Genomic DNA, 21,556 nt, shown 5'->3' with positions numbered 1-21,556 from the left:
AGATAATTCAAGATCTCCTACAAATCAGCTTAGAAGGGGTTAGCAGGCCAGTAAGATGGCTCAGTGAATAAAGGTACCTGCTGCCAGACCTGACCACCTCAGTTTGATTCCTGGGACCCATGTGATAGAAAGAGAGAACCAACTCCTTGAGTTGTTCTCTGACATCCACAGCATGTGAGAGCACACGAACATACATGCAAATAAATAAGTGTAACTAAAGTTTTTTAAATAGAGGGGGTAGATAAAACAGGGAGTTTTTTGTTATGTTTTGTTTTATGTCTGTTAACACATTAAAGAACCTCAGAGGCACCAAAATGGATCGATGTTGCACTAAGGGATGAAAACAAAGCACTTCTTGGATTACTTTGAGCAAGGGTGAGCCCAACTTGAGTTCTCCACTTCTCTTATTGTATCTTCCATCTCTCTGTAGTTTGTGGTTACTGGCCCATCTGTAGTCTGTCGTGTGTGTGTGTGTGTGTGTGTGTGTGTGTGTGTGTGTGTGTGTTCTCTATTTGTCCCTTTATCTACCTTCCTCTGACAAAAGGCTTGCTCTGTATTTATTATGCAACCCAGAAAGTATGGCATAGGAAAGAATGAGATTCTTTATAGAAATCTTTAACTAGAGTTTTATAAGGGAAGCAATAACTTGACCAGTGCAGAATAGAAAACTATAAACAAATATTTTCAAGTTATATCCACATGTTGTTTCCAACATTTATGTCAGATATTTGTTATGTAAGGTTGCTTTCAACCTGTTAGCTGTTTCAGCAAATGATTACTATGACATGCACACACATATACACACACATACCTACCCCTACCTTTGGGTCAAGGGCATAGAAGAGTAAATCTATATGTTAGCTTAGGTTGTAAAAGCTGATTGCATAGGAAATTCAAGACTAGTAAGGTTACATCGTTCTCTTAAAGGCAGGTTAAACTGAAGGGGCTGAGTGCACAGTAGGATAGTAGGTTATACACTTCGTCTTAGAGGATCTCAAGGGGTATTATTAACTTTGCTGTGAGATTTGCCAAAAGTTCAGTCTTGGGGGTCAAGAGATGTTTTCATAAAAACATATCACTACAGTTTTATTTTTTTCCCTGTTCTAGGAATGAGCTCAGAAATACTAGGCAGTTCACAGATCTTTTTTTAATTGCATACTGTAATGCTGATTCTAATATTGAAGTCAGAAACCAGCGTCGATGTTGAATAGCTGGTTAGTGGTTAATAGATTGTGTTGCAATAATCCTAAAAAGTAGTAGCATTTTTTTAAACCAGGCCCTGAACTGTCTCAGTATGTTTAGCTAGCACGGTATTTACAACAGGCTTGTAAATTAGGTAGTACCTGTCCTTTGTATGTGGAGAAAAGTAACATTCCAGAGATGATCAAGCCAATCACAGAATCATGCCTTTTGGTACTGAGTTCATGCCTCTTTTAAACCACCTTGTTGGCATTAATTCTGTGTTTGGACTGATGGCGTTCAGCAATAATAGAAAATCTGCAGATAAAGTGATGCTAAGGTTTCATAACTCCATCTTTTAGGGCAAGTGATTTGGTAATGAAGGTGGATGCTCTCCTGTCGGCACAACCCAAAGGGGAGGCAAGGATCGACTACCAGTTCTTTGAAGACAAACACAGGTATAGAATTAATGTTGAATTTATGTACATGCTTGAATATTAAACTTTTAGGCTTTGCTTTGTCTCATATCCTTTGTTTTCCATATAAGGTTTTAGAAACCTTATATGTCATTAGAGAAATGAGAAGTTAGTGTGCAGTTTTCTTTGTATGTTAATGTTCACATATAAAATGAAGCTTCATATATAAAATTCAGTTTCATGAAAAGTGTTACTTTAAATAAACTTGAAGTAATTCTGAATATATCTTTTTAATAAAAATAGCAATTAATGAAATAGAACAGCTATAATTTCCTGATATTCAGGAGTAACCAGATTGCTTAGATACTAGGTAAATACTTGTCTCTTGTTTATTATTATTATTATAAAAAGCCCTTGTTTCCAGTAAATAAAAATGTATTTAGAATATGAAGATGTCTCTTTTTATTCTTCAGTTTTTTTGTTTAGAAGTTTCAAACATGGATGAAGTTGCAAGGCTTGCAAAGAATAGCCATGCATTTGTAACTGTAGTTATGCTTATCGGGTTCCTCCTATCTGTAACCTACGCATCTGTAACTTAGTGTGTGCATCTGAGTATTACATATATTTACCTAGACTCACATCTCTTTTTCTAGCATTGGAAAATTCATTGCTGACATGATATAGCATGTCTAAAGCATTCAGTATGTGGAGACTTGATCCACAGTACTGTGAGCATACCTGAGAAATGTGACCTTCATCCAGTAATGCTAATACATAATCTCTGTTCAGATTTCTCTGATGTCCCAGGCCACACATTGAAGTTATTCATATCTCTTGAATTTCTTTTAATCCAAAAGAGTTCCCTGCTCAACCCCTTTTTCTTTTATGGCATTGATCTTTTTAAAGAGCCCAGGCAGATTGTCTTTGGAACCCCACAGTGTGGGTTATTCCTGTAAGACTGGAATAGTTTGTTATTCTGGAAAACTCAAAACACCAGCTCTTTCTCTTTATTTAAAAATTTTACTTTTGTTATTTTTAATTATGTGTCTGTGAATATGTGCACATGGGTGCAGGTGCCTGTGGAGGCCTCAGGCTGTTGGAATCCCCTGGGGCTCGAGTTGTGGGTGGTTGTGAGATACCTGATATAGGAGCTGGGAACCAAATTCAGGTCCTTTTCAAAAACAGTATGTACTCTTAACTGCTAAGCCATCTCTCGAAGCCCGTGTCTCCTCATTTATTGATGGCTTGGTATCTCCATCTCGCCCTCCCACCCCTACCCTGCTCTCTAATTTAGTAGCTGTGTGTGCTAACCAGTCACTCTGCCACTGAGCTGCGTCTTCAGCCTTCTTCTAATTTGTATGTCACTGGCAGGCGGAGGCCGTGTGGCCCCTTCTGGAGGTTTGCCATTAGCAGCGTGCTATGCACATGCTCCTCTTCGCTTCTCCACTGTGTTCTGTAAGAAACAACTAGGTAGTAGGTAGGAGACAGTGATTGATCTGTCCCATCTGCCTTTCATAGCCAGGACAGTAGGTCCTTAGTGAAGCCTGAGCCCTCTCTAGAGCATCCTTTTCCCTATGAGCTCTGTGAGTTTTAAATAATTAAAATTGCCCTAGTTACATGCAATAGAAATTCTTACTGCTGTTGTGTTAGCCAAGTATTTGATACATGTAAATCAAAATTTCTCATTTCTATTAAAATATTTTATCCATTCAGCTTATCATATTGATTTCTTTGTTTCTAATTTTCATTATGCTTAAACTTGCTTTACTCAAATAAGTCCCACTTAATTACATTAAAAAATAGTTATCATTTCTGCAGCAAATAAAAATAACTATGCAGTCATCCAGTGGTGGTGCACACTTTCAATCCCAGCACTCGGGGGGGGGGGGGGGGGCAGAGCCAGGTAGATCTCTGTGAGTTCAAGGCCAGGCTAGTCTATAGAGCAAGACCCAGGACAGACTCACACAAAAAAAACTACACAGAGAAACCCTACCTCGAAACCAAAAAAATCCCCAAAACTATGCAGCCAGGCTATGGTGACATGTTCCTTTACTCCTAGCACTCAGGAGGCAGAGGTAGGTAGATCTCTGAGTTCGAGGCCAACCTGCTCTACAGAGTGAGTTCAGGGTTGCCAGGGCTACACAGTGAGATCCTGTCTTGAAAACCAAAAAAAAAAAAAACAAACAAACAAACAAAAAAACCCAACCAACCAAACAAAAAAGACTACATTATCAATTCTATGTGCCCTTAGTGTGGGCCTCAGACCATCAGCAACAGGGTGTTGTCTGGGAACCTGCTGAATGATCTTCAGCCCTACAGCAGTCCTACGGTATTAGTATCTGCCTCTTAGCCAGATTCCCTGTGATTCCTGTGAACATACTTTGGAAGGGCACAGTTTTTTTTGGATATTTGCTCCATTCACTCAATGGGAATGTATGATCTTCTGTCATGTTTGGCTTCATTCTAGAGTTTTCTCTCACCACAACATCAAGTACATGGTGTTGCTGGTTTATATTGTGCCATTCTCATGTGACTGTTATTTCCTTGAGTCTTCCTGCCCCCTTTCCTTATTATAGAATATAGGTGTGATTTTTTAAAAATTAATTTAATTTTTTGTGTATGGGCGTTTTGCCCATGTATATACCTGTACATCCATGTGCATGCAGTGTTCATGGAAAGCAGAAAAGGACATTGGGTCTCCTGGAACTGGAGTTCAGGATGCTTGTGAGCACCCATGGGGTGATTTTTTTTTTTTTTTGTTTTTTTTTGAGAATAGCTACAGAAGAACTATGTTGATTGAAGTAATGGCTGTTTCCAAAGCATCTAGTTTGAAATAACCACCAGCTGCAACTAAACTATTGGCTACCTGGTTTTCTGGTTATATTCTGCTTTGTGTTGTACTGTTAGCACAGGGGGGCAAATGTTCTTGCACTGTAAAACTTGGATCCCTTCAAACAAAGCTATACATGATTTTGGACAACTGGGTGAAGTTTTAATCCTTTGGGAGTCCCTGCTTTTCTTCTCTTTGCATTTTCATTTGTAAGAGCTTTTACTGGGGCATCCTGCTGCAACGCTAGTGGTGGTGAGCAGGAGAGATCTCTTCAGACTAAAAGGTGGCAGAGTATGCTTATCTCTCCAGACCCGGGATTGGCATGGTTGTGCTCTATTCCACCAATCACAGGCCTCACTTAGGTATAGCTCCTTCTTTAGCTTTAGTCTCATAGTTGATGACCATTTTAGCTTGTTGGTTCTGTCTGCATAGTTTTTGGAATGCTAAGAGGGCTGAAGAATTGATATACTATATTGATATCTCCCCCAAACCCCCACTTAACTTTGTTTCCTCAGTGCTATAATGTTTTGTTCTTTTGATTTTTTTTCAGTGCAATTAAACTGAAGCCCAATGAAGGGGAGACATACTATGATGTGGTAGCTGTTGTTGACCCTGTCACAAGAGAAGCACAGAGGCTCGCCCCCTTGCTCTTGGTAGGGCTGCTGTGGAGGCAGTTCTTATCTTTAATGAAGTAGTCATAGGCCCTATAATTTTCTGGGTACTTCCTTTGTCCCTGAGACATCTTCTAGAGGAGTTAGACACTATCGTTTTCATAGTATTAACAAAGGCTCATTTTCCTCATGGGTTGTATCATGTATTTTAGATATGTATAAGATGCAATACTTCGATGTATGTTTAAAAATGCTAATCAATACAGCTCCCTAACATTTCATTTAAGGGTGTGTGTGTGTGTGTGTGTGTGTGTGTGTGTGTGTGTGTGTGTGTATAATCTAGATCCTGAACATGGAGCCCTGCACTTACTAAGAGGCCACTCTGCCAAAGTATATCTCTAGTAGCCCTAGCTGGGATTTTTTAGGATAGTATGATCACCTACTCTCCTGTAGATGTTAATATATACATCTTTTTCATGCTTTTTAATGTGAACTGAAGCAAAGAGCTGTTGTGTTTTCCTTTGTAGCCAAATATTCATCATTTATCTGCTGTTTCCTTACAACTGAGTGCTAAATTTTGTGTGAGGAGCAGCGATCTGCAACAGCCTTTAAAAAAACATTCAGTCAGTCAGTATATCTGTCTATGTGCATGAATGTCACAGTACATGGGTAGAGATCAGAAGGCATCTTTCAAGAGTCAGTTCTTGCTGGGTGTGGTAGTGCATGACTTTAATCCTAGTACTCAGGAGGCAGAGACAGGTGTTCTTGATCTACAAAGAGTTCCAGGATAGCCAGAGCTAACCAGTTTCAAAGGACTACCCTGTCTCAAAGAACAAACAAACAAACAAACACGTCAGTTCTTCCTGTCTACCATTTGGGGCTCAGGGATCAAACATGGGTTTTAAGCCTTGGAAGCTAGCATCTTTCCTTGCTCAGCCTTCCCTGCTCCTTTTTGGATCTGTGCCTTGAGTATGTATGGTAGACTCTGCATTGGAGCTCTGACTTTCAAAACTTCTCCAGTGCAGGTGTAATGACAAGTGTTATCTTTATATCTCTTCTTGAAATGTTAAAAATGTTTTTGTTTCCTAACTAACTGTGAAGTAATACATTTCTGAAGAGAAAATCTAAATATTTTGTCATCTGGTTTGCTTTTTTAGGTTTTGACTCAGCTGATAAACATGAGTCTAAGAGTGTTTATGAATTGCCAATCTAAACTTTCGGACATGCCTTTGAAAAGGTAAAATGCCATTTAAGGAACACTTCTTTAAGTGGTACCAGATCGAAAAGTTAGTACTATGCATCAGGTGGACTGGATATTGTGTTTGAAAGGACATCTACTGACTGTTGAGTTGTGTAACATATTTGTTGTAATTAGACATTCTGAGAACATAGTGTGAGCTTGGAAGCATTTAGGTGGTATTAATCCAAGCTCCTTGCACATTTGCGCCTCACTTTAAAAGAACTGTAGCCATTAGCTGCCATAGGTAGGAAGCTTACTGTACCCATTCTCATGTGTCCTGGGAAAGTGGATAGATAGGCTTGGTTGTAGGATGGCCATTTGTGGAAGAGTGTCACAACGATAGTGGTAGCTTAACACATGCTCTGGCTGGGGGAAATGTCATCCTCAATGAGGCACAGAATTCTAGAGTTGGAATCTAGATGGATCCCAACAGTTTTACAAAGAATGAAGAGCCTCTGCTTCCACTGTTAGCTTTCTATTAAGAACTGTTTAGTTGTCACACACAATGTTTTCAGAGCTGGCCTGAGAGCACAGCACCATTCAGGGCTCAGATTTTTAAGAGACCGTGGAAGGGTGGTCTCCTCATCTCCCCCCACCCCCTCTCTCTTTTCTTGACTCTAGAGCAACCCTGGAAGCCATCACTAGACCAAAAGATGGTTTGGACTATTCATGCCCTGATCTGGAAGGATACTGTCCAAATCTAGTTTTTTGTTAACCTGTAGGGATCTTGTGATTGGGATTGCATCAAGAAAGCCTAACAGTCCTATTTTCTTTTCAGCTTTTACCGTTATGTCTTAGAACCGGAGATCTCCTTCACAGCAGACAACAGCTTTGCTAAGGGGCCAATAGCGAAGTTTCTGGATATGCCACAGTCTCCACTTTTCACTTTGAATTTGAACACACCCGAGAGTTGGATGGTAGAATCTGTCAGAACACCATACGATCTTGATAATATTTATCTAGAAGAGGTAAGAATATCATTGTTTCCAAATATTGAGTCCTATATAAAATCTGTTTGTAATTCAGTCAGTGGAGATTGCCTGAACTGAATAGTGGGCATCGCTGCTCAACTCTAATGTACTCTTTTTACAGCAGCAGCTTAATTCAAATGCCCTTCATGTACAGTAAAATGTTAGCATGTGTGTAGACTGGTGCTGCTGTCTTTGCTATCTCAATTTAGGTGGCTTTCATTGCCCTCAGAATCAGCTCCATGTCTGTGTTAGTTACTTTCCTCCTTGTTGCATCCAAATGCATGACAGAAAGCCATGCAGGAGAGGAATGATGTATCTGGACTCCTAAGAGTGAAGTCCATTGTGACGGGGAAGATGTGGCAGTGGAAGTGCTTTGGTCTGTGGCACTAACCAGAGCAGAAAAGGGAGAGTTTAGGTGGCTTTCTCCCTTTCTTACTCATTTCAGGATCCCAGTCCGTGGAACAGTGCTCCACATTTAGTGTGGGTCTTTCCTCCTGAATTGAGCTTCTCTGGGAAGGCCCTCCTCACCCATGCCCAGAAGTATGCTTCCAAATATATTCAAAATGTCAGTGAAGGTTAATTATCACAGTATTCATTAATATTCACTCCTTATTCCCTCTGGTAGTAATGGACTTTCTGTTTCTATGAGCTTTCCTATCTGACATTGTGTATGAGTAGTTATTCAACAGGTGGTCTTTAGTGATGACTTTTTCCACTTGACAGATTGCTTTCCAAGGTTCATGCGTGTGATAATACCTGTCAGTACTTTAGTTTGATTGCCACATAGTACTCTTTTGTTTGGATATAGTGTACTTTGTGTACTTGTGCACGATGAACACTGGGTTGCTTCTGTTGTTGGCTCTTATGAGGATACTGCTGTGGATATTGGGTACAAGCTGTACCCATCTATTACCATAGGATGAAGTTCTTTTCATTTATTTAGGGCTTTTCACAGCAACATGTAGAATCTTATCCTCTCATCTGTATTTTTGGAATGACTTTGTTATCTTCCCTCTTTCTCTCTCCAATCAAGTTTTTATAATTATAGTCATTAGCCACTGTCTCAGTCAAGATCTAGAACATTTTATCCCGAGAATCCCTTTGCTGTGCCTTTGTAGATCACTCCCTACCCCCACCACAATCAATGAATGATCTACTTTCCAAAATCAAGTTTTTGCCTTTTTTTGACTGTCTTAAAGTCATAAAAGATGTGTGTGTGTGTGTGTGTGTGTGTGTGTGTGTGTGTGTGTGTGTTTGTTTATTTATTTTGGGGATTGGGGAGTGCCTTGCTGTGCAAATGGAGGTCAGGGAATAGCTGTGGACATCAAATCTCCCTCTACCATGTAGAATCTGGGGATCAAGCTCAAGCCATCAGCCTCAGTAGCGAGAGCTTTCATCCACTCAACTCTCCCCCTGACCCCTGCAGATTGCATTTTGAGTATGCACGTGTAATATTCAGGTGGTTTACTCTTTACCTTTCAGGTGGACAGTGTAGTGGCTGCTGAGTATGAGCTGGAATACCTGTTATTAGAAGGTCACTGCTATGACATCACCACAGGCCAGCCCCCTCGAGGACTACAGTTCACGTTAGGAACTTCAGCCAACCCAACAATTGTGGACACAATTGTGATGGCCAATCTGGTAAATAATCAGTTTATCAGATGCTTCAAGTCACAGTAATTTAGATGCTATAATTTATGACAGAACAGTTAACATTCTGAACTGTGGAGTGAAGTAAGAATTAACAACAGACTAAATGTAGTCAGTGAAAACTCACTGGTTTGGTTAAGATTGGAAATTCCATTTATATGCTGGTGAAACACAAAACGTTCTGCAGAGCTCTGCTAGCAGTTCCCATCATTGGCAGTTCCCAGCACACCCCCATCCCACTTTCTCCTCTGGAGCAGACCTCTTGGCTTCACTGGCTCTGGGCTGCTAGAGCTTTAGCTTGTTCATTTGATAGGTTTTTATTTGTTTTGCTTTACTTTTCCCGATTTGTTAACTATCTTTAATTTTTTTTTAAATTAACATGGCAGCAAGACCCTGGGTTCAGTATAACCCCCAGCCCTCACCCCCCAGAAAGTGTCTGTTAGGAACAACATCTTGAAGTTTTAAAGGGAACTGAAATTTTACTTTCTTTGTGTCCTAGGGATATTTTCAGCTCAAAGCCAACCCAGGAGCCTGGATTCTTAGACTAAGGAAGGGGCGCTCTGATGATATCTATAGAATCTACAGGTAGGTTCAATGGTGCAGCTGCATTTTAAGAGACTTAGCTCTAATCGGGTGTTATCTGGCCTTACCCCAGCATCATGCATTGAATTCATAGTCCTATATAACAAACCAAGTTTTCCAGTGCCATCAGTGCGGGTGAACTTTTAGAGGCGAGTGGATAACAAGAGCTATAAATACTGATTATAGTGAGGTTTGTTCTCCACTGGCTTCCCTTTGTCAACACTGTATCAGAATGAAGTTATTCTTTCTCTGTGATGCAGACAGCAGGCACCAGCTTTGTATACTTGATGATGTCTGACTTTTTGAAACTAAGTGGGCTTGGCCCTGCTTAGCACATTGATGGGAAGGTATATATCTTGACCTTGAGTGGTTTACATGTACATAGAACACGTGAGCTTTGACCATGAAGTCTGACTATCAGTCCTGGTCCTTGAGCTAGAGTTATATAGATGTACTCCTTGAACATACTGTCAGTGACAGGAATTTGGCTTAAAGTTCACTGCACCCATTAGTTACAGAACAAACCCCCAAACACCATTTTAGAAGTTGTGGTCTCTATTCTGTTTAACACGGTTTAAATTAGTGCTAAGTTCTGGGTTAGTTTATGTAGGGAATGGTTTTCATCAGAGTTTATTTGAACATGGAGAAGCAGTATGGATTAATGTTTTTGGTTTTGATGCAGAATTTTTGCTCTCTTGCCTAGACTTAACTGGGTTCAAGTGAACATTCTTCTGCCCTAGTCTCCTGAGTAGCTGAGATTGCAGGCATGTGCCATCATACCAGCTTAGTACAGGTTTCTTACTCAGTACCTATGAGAGTTTTGTACTGTAATAATATCCTTATTGAAAAAAATAATATCCTTATTGTAAATAGTAGGCTTTTCTTTTCTAGGTGAAGTTTCACAAGATTGTAATGTTTCTGAATTCCCTTTCTTCTGTGTGCCCTTGTCCATCTTCCTCTTTGCCCAGCGCTGTGGTACTATGCTCTCTTCCTGCTGTCTAGTGTTGTTGTATTCCTGTTGGACCAATTGGATGGTCCCTGTCTGTGGAGTCTTCTTTCCTTAAGCTTTCTCCTCTCCTCCTGCCTGAGAACCTTGCTGTCTGCTGAATGACAGCAAATGTAGTGACTTCCTCATATTTAGTGCCTGGAAAAAATGATTAGTAGGAAAGAGTACTTCAAGTGTTTTTCCTCTGCTCCTGTGCCTATAAGCAGAGCTGGTTGTACTGTGGTCTTCTACCAGAGATACAGAATTGAGTCTGTGCTCTAAACTTGGCTGGTTGTGTTGCCTCACGACAGAAGGCGAGAATAGATTTTTGTTGTTTCTTCTTACATTGTAGCTTAGGCTGGCTTTGATCTCAAATTGATCTCCATGCTGCTTCCTGCTGGGGTTACAGGTGTGAGTCACCACATTCAGCCAAGAGTTGATTTCTGCACATAGCTGTTCCAGTTAAAAGGTAGAAGTGGCTCCAGTGATGGGCCTGAGTGCTCAGATCTAGGAACATACACAGTTGTTCATGATCTGTCATGTGCATACCCTGCCTGAGAACTTGTCACTGTTTGCCTGGTAATCTGAAGGAGGATTCTGGAAGGAAGTCAGCTCACATTAGCCTGGAGATGGAGATTTCCATGAACACTTTGTCCTAAAAGGTGCCTCTTTTAGGAACTGTTGGTTTTTAGAAAGCTTTTCTATGATCAAGGTGATCAACAAACAGCTGTTGCCTGGGTATTATTGCACTTTGGGGATTGTGATTTGTATTCTCTTACTTTTTTCTCTAAGCCATGATGGTACAGATTCTCCTCCTGATGCAAATGACGTTGTTGTCATCCTCAATAACTTCAAAAGCAAGATCATCAAAGTGAAGGTAAGTGTGCTCTGCTTTGGCGGCCTCTTGTTTATGGTTGGTAAGTAGCCCCATTCAGTCATTGTCATGGGAAAACACAGACAGCAGTGTACCTCCTGTGGCAAGGCTTCAGTGACCGTGGTCAGCCACTACCTGAAGATACCAACACCTGTGTGGCTGTTTCAAGGAGAGCACATTCATAGTAGTTTACTAAAATATTGTTTTACTATTCCACTTTACTGTTATTGTTGTGAATCTTAATTTACCGATTAAGCTTTATCATAAGTAGTATGAGCAAAGCTATAGTATATATTCAGGGTTCTCTACTGACTCAGATTTCATGCATCCACTAGGGGCTTGGAAGGTTTCCCAGCAGATAAAGGGAGACAACTGCATTTTGAAGTCAGTCTGGTATTCCATTTGGAGGGTTTGTTGGTATTGTTTTAACAGTTCTAGGGATGCTGCTTAAGGAATATGTCTTTGTGAAGACAAGCTTCTGGTTTTCTTCAGCCAAGAGATTGTAATTTCAGAGAACAATGCTAGTCCCATTTCATACAACATGTCCTCAGAGACTTTGTCCCTGCCCCCTATTCTTTCTAAGACAAGGGCTCACTGTAGTCCTGATTGGCCCAGGACTTGCTGTGTGCACCAGGCTGGCCTTGAACTCACAGATATGTCTGACTGATTCCCAAATGCTAGAGTTAAAGGCATCTACCACCTTGCCTGGACCAGCTTTGCCACTTTTTAAAAAAAGTTTTATTTATTCATGTATATGTAAATGTGTTTGTATGACTGTATGCCACACTTGTGTAGGTACCTGTGACCAGAAAAGGGAGCACTGATATCCTTTGGAGCCGGAGTTACAGATAGTTGTGAGCTATTCCATGTGGGTGCTGAGAGCTGAACTCGGATCCTCTGGAAGAGCAGTATGTGCGCTCAACCACTGAGCCATCTCTCCAGCCCTGGCTTTGACATTTTTATATTCACAATTCATAGTGTTATTGATTATTCTATTCTCATAAGACTGTGGGAACTCCCAATGACAATCCAAAGTAAGACTATAGTTTTTATAGGCACGGTGGTGCACACCTGTAGTCCCGGTATACTTACGGAGTTAGAGGCAGAAGGATCAGGAGTTCGGTGTTAGCTTGCACTGATAGTGAATTGGAGGCCACCTTAGGTGACATGAGACCCTATCTCCAAAAACAATCACAAAATACAAACAGTAGGTGATTTTATTCACTGTCTTTTGTTGCTGTCTCTCCTCAACACTTTGAAGTTCTTTGTCGTAAAGTAAAATGACTGTAGTATAAGGAGCTATCGCACACGGTAAAACCTAAAGTCAGCCACGGGACAGAAGGAAGACTGCTGCAGAGACTCCTTTGTGGAAATAAGTCCTGAAAATGGGCAGTGGCCCAACAAGCCTCTTCCAGCAGCTCCTGAAGGCTGAATTCTTTCCAGCTACAAGTTGTCAGCTAGAAGAAATAGTCTTCTGAATTTACTCTCTCTGTTTCTGTGTAGCTGAATTTGGTCTTTGGCTCATTGTACAAACTGAGCTTGATTACCATTCAATTCAAAGAGATTGCTAGCTCCTCCCTGAAGGCATTGACGTGGGCATTCTGACAAATATACTTCCATTGGATACTGAGAGTCTGGATGGGGTTTTCCTGTAGGAGAATTGGTTGGAAACATCCTGTTGACAGTACTCCACGTGCTTCCAGTGCAAGTCAGGTTTGTGCTTATCAGACAGAGCTCCTGGGAGAAGTAAGACCTGTCATATACACTTGCAGGTTCAGAAGAAAGCAGACATGGTTAATGAAGACTTGCTGAGTGATGGGGCAAGTGAGAACGAAGCTGGATTTTGGGACTCCTTCAAATGGTAAATTGGCATCATGAAGGGTTAAGATTTTGACGGGAAACTGAGAGGTGCGGACCATGCATCCTTTTGAGTCTGGTAATGTTTTGGGGCTTGTGACCTGCTTCATGCAGCTGGAGTGTCCCCTTTCAGCTGGCGTACAGGAGTGTTTCTACTTGACTAAGAGAGGAAGTGCAGTTCACATAGTTTACTTTCTGCTGCACACACTTCACTCTCGATGGGTGGGGCCGTCGGGGAGAGGTGATGGTCATTGATCTGCTGGCCTCCCATTGGACAGACTGCAGTCTTTGGAGCAGCTTGTGTTCCATGGATTCCTAAACGATATGGTGCCTTTTGATGAGCATCATTATTACTTTGCAAGATGGCCTTTTTCTGTGTCCCCTCCCAGCATCTTTGTATGGTACTTTCAACAAGCCTTACCTCTAGAGTGGGAAGACACAGGCGTTGTCTCTTTCCTCTCCTGAAGGGTTGTGTCTACTCAGCATTGTAAGTGGTTCTGTTTTGAATTCTGTCGTTACAGGGGCTTTTCAGGACAGAAGACTGAGGAAGTGAAGCAAGAGAAAGATGACATCATCAATATTTTCTCTGTTGCATCTGGTCATCTCTATGAAAGATTTCTTCGGTTAGTCTTCGTTATTTGTATAGAAATGAACTTGTTACAGTATTCTTATTTTGTGAGAAAGGATTTACTCGCTGTACTGTGTATATCTATATGAAGTACTCCTAGGGCTGTAGCTTGCCACGTACAGCTCTATTTGTTTTGACCTGGTTCCTCCATGAAGTTGAGCTACATAGTTAGCGCCTCTGTGTTGATATCACATGGCTGTAGACTGTTCGTATTCATGCACACCTTATAGACAATTGTTCCTTTGCCATAAATATTGCTTAAACCAGAAACTAGGGAATTGACATAGAATAGACCCTAACCATATAACACTTGGCCACTTCTACAGACCCACACAGCTTTAGAGGCAAATTTTAGTTCTGTGTGAGAACACCCTTGCTTGAAAACTGAGACTGAAATGGAAGGGGATTGCCTAGGTCATGCAGCTGAAAGCAGAAGAGGCCATTGCTTGAACTTGATGTGGTTACCAGAGGGGAAGAGTCTCAGGATCAGTTTGTCACTGTGTCTGGGAACTCAGTGATGAAGACACATTAATTAATTGGGTCATTGGCCCAATTCAGAGCTGCTTTTCCTTTTAGTTTTCATTATAAATAAACTGGTAAAGGAAATAATAAAAATAATGTCACTTGGGTAATTTTCAGTTCTTTTTCCAATCAATATCTAAATAAAATAACAACAGTGGTGATAACTTCATTGCATTACTTGGCCTGGGAATCCTGAACCTGTGCCCTCTGGTTTCCCTTCCCCTTTCCTGCTCTCCTTCCTCTTGAGGCTCTCTGTCCAGCTGACAGAAGCTGTGCATGTACCCACTGTTTGCTCAGTACCAGATGTTGCTGTGCCTGAGCACAGGGGTCTGGAGAATGATGTAGTCAGGACCGTGACCTCCAGGTCATGAGGTGGCTCATTTAAGCATGCAGCATAAATAGTATTTGCCTCTATTTGTTTGGAATATACTTACAGGGAAATCCTTATCTCTGTCATTCAGTGACATCTTTATAATACAGCATGTATACTGTCCCATTAGCCCATTAGTGAAGGTCTCTCCCTAATTGAACCACAAGTTAGCTCTGCTGTCAATCTTGTGATTTTTCTCTGCTTAATGTTGTTGAGGGTAAAAAGCATTGGAAAATCATTATTTGTTTTGTTTGGCAGCATAATGATGCTATCAGTGCTGAAGAATACCAAAACTCCTGTGAAATTCTGGTTCTTGAAGAATTATTTGTCCCCTACATTTAAGGTTTGTTCATGGGGAAAAAGGAAACCTTGTGAAGGGAATATTTACACTGTAACATATTCTTTTCTACCTTTGTTTTATCTGTACACTTATTTTTTTATCCATTTTATTAGAATACCCTAATTTCATTGTCTATTTCTATATATTTTTTTCTTCCAGGTTGCTCTATTTGGGGTAATAGTTTTTATAAAGCTAAACCCAAAATTGTGGCCTGTTTGAAGCTAGGTGATATAGGAGGAGAGTCTTTGTCTTTTCTAAGAGATAATGTTTTAGCAAAATAACAACCCTTTCCTTGGAGGCATGCATGTCTTGCCTTAGTTTAAGAAGCACAGTGATGGTATGTTTTGAGAATGATTAATTTTCTCATGAGTAAGGAATGGAAGGGATGCTTCCTCTATGCCAGAGGAAACCACACTTGGACAGTCTCCTTTTTAACTTGCATTCTTGCATCCTCCTTTTTTTTCCCCTTATAGTATTAAAAAACAAAAAAACAAAACAACAACAACAAAACTTTATATTCAGTGGGGACTCATCTTGGATGAGTAGTTACTTCTGATCTCCTGAAGGTACTAGTGTCTTAGATACAGAAGACTTACTTGTTAATTGGAAAGGAAATTGAAGAGTTTTGGCTCCTACATGTAATACTCTGGGTTAGACTTAGCCTTGGGAAGATCTTACTCTCAAGCTCAAAAGTGTTTTGCTAAAATCAAATTTAGATAAGTGAACCTAGAGCTTATATGTCTTAAGCACCTACACACAGAGTTATAAATGTAAAAGCCTTCACCTGCAGATTTCTGTCATATCATGTGGTGACTAGACATCATCAAGAAATGGGGATTGGACCAGAGTTTATATGTGCTCTTGTGAGTCAAGTGAATTAAGACCAAAATTCTCACTAGACCTTGTTTTAGTGTAAGTATTTTGGTTGTACTGTAATAATGGTGGTTAACTTACATTAAGGAATCAATTTTCTTAACAAGAATGAATAATTATTGTTCCCTGTGTCTAAAAATAGGAGTTTATACCTTATATGGCCAGCAAATACAATTTCCAGTATGAACTTGTTCAGTACAAATGGCCACGGTGGCTTCATCAGCAGACAGAGAAGCAGCGGATCATCTGGGGCTACAAGATCCTCTTTCTGGATGTGCTTTTCCCACTGGTTGTTGACAAGTTCCTATTTGTAGACGCGGATCAGGTGAGCTCTGAACACCAGGTGTTACATATGTCAGCCAGCCCCCCCCCCCCCAGCTGAGGGCCGAACCCAGGGCCTTGCACTTGCTAGGCAAGTGCTCTACCACTGAGCTAAATCCCCAACCTTCTTTTCCTTTTTAAAAACAATTTTCAGATAGGGAAAAGTACCTGTTTATTTTGTATTAGTATTTCAGAAATATTAAAAGATATCACCCAGATGTTAATCACTTTTTAAATTTAAGTTCCATCAGCTCATCTCCCTTTAAATATCTTTTTCCTTGAGCATTTCATGCATGTATACAATAAAATGCGGTCACATGATCATATATATACCCTCCGTAACTAACTCACTATGTTCCATTAGTGCAGCCCATAGGTGCATGGTTATAGATTCATCTGCTGGAGCATAGGAATCTTATCAGTAGCCATATTCTAAAAAAGAATGATTCTCTCTTCTCAGCAACTACCCAGTGGCAGTAATGCCTCAGTAAGGGGTGGAGCCTACTTGTCATCTACCCCATCCAACTGCATTTTGGCTGGCTTGACCTTGTATAGGTCTTGTGCAGGTAGCCACAGCTACTATGAGTTTATGGTATGATAACCATGTCATGTCCAAAAGACATTTCCCAGCACTCTTCCCATCGTCACGCTCTTAGATCCCTTCCATCTCATCTACCTCAGTGTTCACTAAGGCTTGGGAGATAGGGGAGATGATACCGATAATCTGTTTAGCATTGAGCAGTTGGTCTCTATTCTCATTACTTTGACCAGTGATGTATCTCTCTGCTGCCCACTGCATAAAGAAGCTTCTCTGACAGAGCAAGTGCAGCACTTGTCTATGAGTTCTAACATGACTGTTTAGAAGGTACCTTGAACATCACTATTTAGGAAAATAACAATAGCAGGTTCTGCTCTAGGGCCTATGATTTCCCCAGTTCTGCATTTCTGGCTGTGATTACAATACTAGGTAGGAGATTCCCTCCTGTGGTGCAAGCCTCAAATCCAGTCAGAAAGCCCTTAGTTACCCTAGAGCAGTCATGCCACCATTGCACTGGTGGTAAAAGTGTTCCCCATTCTGTGGGGTGTGCATACACTCGCTTCACAGTTGCTTTTGTTGTACAGAAGCGTTTCAGGTCATAAGAGCCCGTTTGTTGACTGAATACTTTATTTCCTCTGCTATTGGAGTCTTCTTCAGAAAACCCTCCCTGTGCCTGTAAGTAGAAGTGTGCTCCCTACTTTTTTGTCTAGCAACTTCAGAGTCTACCGGGTCTTACGTTAAGGTTCTTGGCGAATTGGGGTTTAGTTTGTACAGAGTGAGAGATAAGGATCTAGTTTCATATTGAATTCCAGTTTCCTTAGTACCATTTATTGAAGATGTTGCCTTTTCTCTATTGTGTATTTTTTAATACTTTTGTCAAAAATCAAAACTAGTTATATGGACTTATATCTGGGTCCTCGGTTCTATTCCACAGATGCATGTGTCTGCTTTTGTGCCAGTTCCATGTTCTTTTTATTACTAGTATAATTTAAAATCAGACACAGTGATACCTCCTGCACTGTTGTGTTTGATTAGGATTGCTTTGGCTATACTTGGTCTTTTGTGCCTCTGTATAAATTTTCTTGGATGTTTTTTCAGTCTACAAGGAATAGACTTGGAATTGTTTTTGGAATTGCACTTGAGTGTGTTGACTGCTTTTGGTTGGATGGTCATTTTCATGATAGTGATTCCTCTAATCCACAAGCATGGGATACCTTTCTGTCTTCTACCTCCCTCCATTTCTTTCTTCATTCTCTAAAAATTTTCACTGTAGAGATCTCTTGTTTACTTGGTTAGGTTTATTCCCAGATGGTTTAAGTTTGTTAGCTTGTGCCTATGATCTCCCTGGTTTCTTTTTCAGTCTGCTATTGTAATATAGGAAGGTTACTGATCTTTTTTTTTTTTTAATGTTGATTTTGTATTCTGTCACTTTGATGAAAGTATTTGTCAGCTCTACGGCTTTCTTAGAGTCTTTAGCATCTGTTATGTATAAAATACTATCTATCATCTCCAAAAAGAAATACTGTGACTTCTTTTCCTATTTGAATTCCTCTTATTTCCTTCTCTAGTCAGATTGTTCAAGCTAAGACTTCAAGGACTGTATTAAGTAGAACTTGTTCCTTGTCTTGTTCTTGATCTTAGGGAGAAGATTTGATACTTTCTCCATTTAGTATGATGTTGGTGGCTTCAGGTTGGTTCTGTGTTAAGAGAAACATGATTTCTGTTCTCTAGTTCATTAATGTGATGAATCTCATTTATTGATATACATGTATTGAACTGCTCCTGCATTCACTGAAAAAAGGCCAACTTGGTCATGATGAATTATATTTTTAATGTAATGTTGAATTCTGTTAGGATTTTATTGCAGATTTTTACATCTATGTTTATCAAGGAGATTGGCCTGTAATTTTCTTTTTGTTGTTGTGGATTGTCTTTATCTGATTTTGGTGTCAGCGTAATACTACCGTCATAAAAAGCTCAAAAGACTTCCTTTTCTAGTTTGTGGAACAATTTGAATAGTATTGGTATTAGTTTGAAGTTCTGGTACAACTCACCAGAGAATCCCCTGGAACCTGAGTTATGGACAGTTGTGAGCTGCCATGTGGGAGTCGGGACTCAAACCTGGTCCTCCGGGTGAATAGCCAGTGCTCTTAGCCACTAAGCTCTATTCCACTGTCCTTCGATTTTTAGTAGATAGTTTTATTAGGTATAGTACTCTTGGTTGGCAGTTGTGTTCTTTTAGAGCTTGGACTGTATCTTTCCTTTTGGCTTTAAATGTTTCTGCTGAGTAACCAGGTCTTATTCTGATGGTTCTGCCTTTATAGATGGCACCACCTTTCCCTCTTGAAGCTTTGAGTATCCTTTCTTTATTTTATGTTTTTAGTATTTTAGGTATAATATGTTAGGAGTTTCTTTTCTGGTCCTGTCTAATTGGGAATTCTGTTGCTTCTCGTAGCCTGCATCTTTTTCTCTAGATTTGGGGAAATTTCTTCTATGATTTTATAAAAACACTGTGCTTTTGGTATAGCATCCTGCTTCTTCTGTGCCTATAATTAGAAGATTTGGTCTTTTGGTCTTTCCATGGTATCCCAGATCTCTCCCATCGAACCCCGTCCCTTCTCCCAACCATTTATCATTGACCTTTGCTGCATGATTTGATCTATCTTGACTTTCTGCCCTCATACTCTGTTTTCCACAAGTCCATTATGTTTGTGAGGCTTTCCAGCTGAAACTTTATTTGGCTAACTGAATTTTTTATTCCAGCATCATTTCAGTTTGGTTTTTCTTCAGCATTGACCTCTGTCTCTGTCTCTCTTTCCATCTCCCAATTCAATTTTCATGTCTTAGGTTGACTTCCTTCCTTCTTTCTTTCTTTCTTTCTTTCTTTCTTTCTTTTTTTTTTTTTTTGTTTGTTTGTTTATTTCTCGAGACAGGGTTTCTCTGTAGCTTTGGAGCCTGTCCTGGACTAGCTCTGTAGCCCAGGCTGGCCTCGAACTCACAGAGATCCACCTGCCTCTGCCTCCCGAGTGCTGGAATTACAGGCATGCGCCACCACCGCCCAGCTGACTTCCTTATTTCATTCAGCCCTTTTTATTTTGTTCTCAGAATGTATTCTTGTCTTTAAGTTGTTTGGACATAGTTATATTTATTCTCTTAAATTCTTTGGCTTGTAAGTTCTTCCTAGCCACTTTCATCAGGAGCTATAGCAGTGGGATTAGTAATCTTCGAAGGAGATTTGTTATCTTGGTTTTGTTTTTGTTTCTGCCATGGGCCTTACACATCTGGAGTCAGTTTACTGGTTGAGTTTTCCTTTCTTTTCTATTTTTCATTGTTTAAATTCAAGTCACCTTTTATTTTCTTTCAGTGGTGGTATTTGCGGTGTTCAGGAGAGGACTAAATTGTTTCCTTCTGTGGGACAAGTGTGTAGAGACAGGATCTCTATCGAAAATCTCCCTCTGAGGGCCAGGTATTGTGCTGTGTGAGTGGGGGCATCCTGCTTGGGTCTGCAGCTTCCTCTGTGAGTTGTGAAACTTCCAGAGTAAAATCTGGTTCATGTTGTGAATCCACAGCTTCCACTGAAGCCACTGCAAGATGTGAGACTTCTGATAAGCTTGTGGTTCTAATTTGGAGTCAGTCCAGTCCCCACCCTGGGTCTGCAGCTTCTGGTGAAGCTGTTTGTAGATGTTACGCTCCCTGCACACCAGTAGGCCTTACCTAAGTTCAGGATTGGCCCTGCGTCTTTAGCTTCCCGGCACATCTCATTTTCATCTTGTCTTAAATACAGCTACTCTATTGTGTGTGCGCAGTCTTGTATCTTACTTTGTTCATTTAACATAAATACCAAGAATTCAAAAAAATAAATGTTTAATATTACTTGGTCACTATGTCAGTTTATCTGCCCAGATTTTTGGTACTTTATTATTTGTTCCTTCATTGATTTGGAAACAGCCTTTCTCTGTTGTCCAAATTGTCCTTCTGTCTCTGCCTCTCGAGTACTAGGACTCCAGGCCTGTGCTACCACATCCAGCTCAGATAAGTGTTATTGGCACGGGTGACAAATGAAGTTCATAGGAAATACTTGGTTCTTAGGACAGGAATGCTGCAGATATTTCTCTTTCGTACCTTCTCCACAGTGATGCTGATCTTTCTAATAGTTACAGCTGCTTTCTCCTCACTGCTAAACTAGCCTTTTGTTAACCTTCTCTTCTTCTGTTGATTCTGCTCCTGGACATCTGACTCAAAGCAGGCAGCTTATTAACCAAGCCATAGGTTGAAAATAAGACAGTCTTGAAATTCCGTGTTAAATAAACAGGTTCATTGCTTTTGAATTCACCCTAACTCAGTTTGTCCGAACCTAGGGCCTCACTCCCATCTGAACCCTCATCAGCAGTCTTTCCTGTCTACACGTCTGACATTCTGGTCCTGGGCACTCCCACCAGAGTGGCCCTCGCAGCTCTGCTTACAGCACTGTGGGGCTTCTCTAGCTGCATCTGCAGACTCCTCCACATGCTTCCCACAGACCAGCTTGAGATCTGCAAGCCGCTGGTCAGGTTCTGTCACTCCAGTGTGTGCTTCAGTATCGGTTTCCTATCCTAATACTTGTCTCATTGCCTGGACCAAAGCCCTGACAGGAGCCGCTCAAGGGAGGAGGAGAGCTCCGTCTGGGCTCATAGTCTCAGAGGGTACATGTAGCCTGGCGTGGCAGGGAAGGGAAAGTGGATGATGGACGGGGGAGTGCCTGTTGTGACTGCTTGTCTCCATGACAGCAG

The 21,556-nt window shown here is 40.7% G+C and overlaps 1 protein-coding gene across 2 annotated transcripts in view; it reads left to right on the top strand.

The window, feature by feature from the left end:
• Uggt1 (UDP-glucose glycoprotein glucosyltransferase 1) overlaps positions 1-21,556 on the top strand; it is a 135,705-nt gene that overhangs the window by 97,016 nt on the left and 17,133 nt on the right. For both annotated transcript variants that reach the window (XM_036167340.1, XM_036167341.1), the window contains 11 exons: positions 1,542-1,637; positions 4,976-5,078; positions 6,194-6,273; positions 7,055-7,244; positions 8,730-8,888; positions 9,397-9,482; positions 11,257-11,341; positions 13,111-13,199; positions 13,717-13,818; positions 14,974-15,058; positions 16,071-16,253. In XM_036167340.1, coding sequence (XP_036023233.1) covers positions 1,542-1,637; positions 4,976-5,078; positions 6,194-6,273; positions 7,055-7,244; positions 8,730-8,888; positions 9,397-9,482; positions 11,257-11,341; positions 13,111-13,199; positions 13,717-13,818; positions 14,974-15,058; positions 16,071-16,253 — 1,258 coding nt within the window. The remainder of the gene's footprint in view (positions 1-1,541; positions 1,638-4,975; positions 5,079-6,193; positions 6,274-7,054; positions 7,245-8,729; positions 8,889-9,396; positions 9,483-11,256; positions 11,342-13,110; positions 13,200-13,716; positions 13,819-14,973; positions 15,059-16,070; positions 16,254-21,556) is intronic.

This window comes from Onychomys torridus, chromosome 18 (assembly GCF_903995425.1).
Source record: "Onychomys torridus chromosome 18, mOncTor1.1, whole genome shotgun sequence".
In the NCBI taxonomy this organism is placed as follows: domain Eukaryota; kingdom Metazoa; phylum Chordata; class Mammalia; order Rodentia; family Cricetidae; genus Onychomys; species Onychomys torridus.
This window is presented reverse-complemented; position numbering and strand designations above follow the sequence as displayed.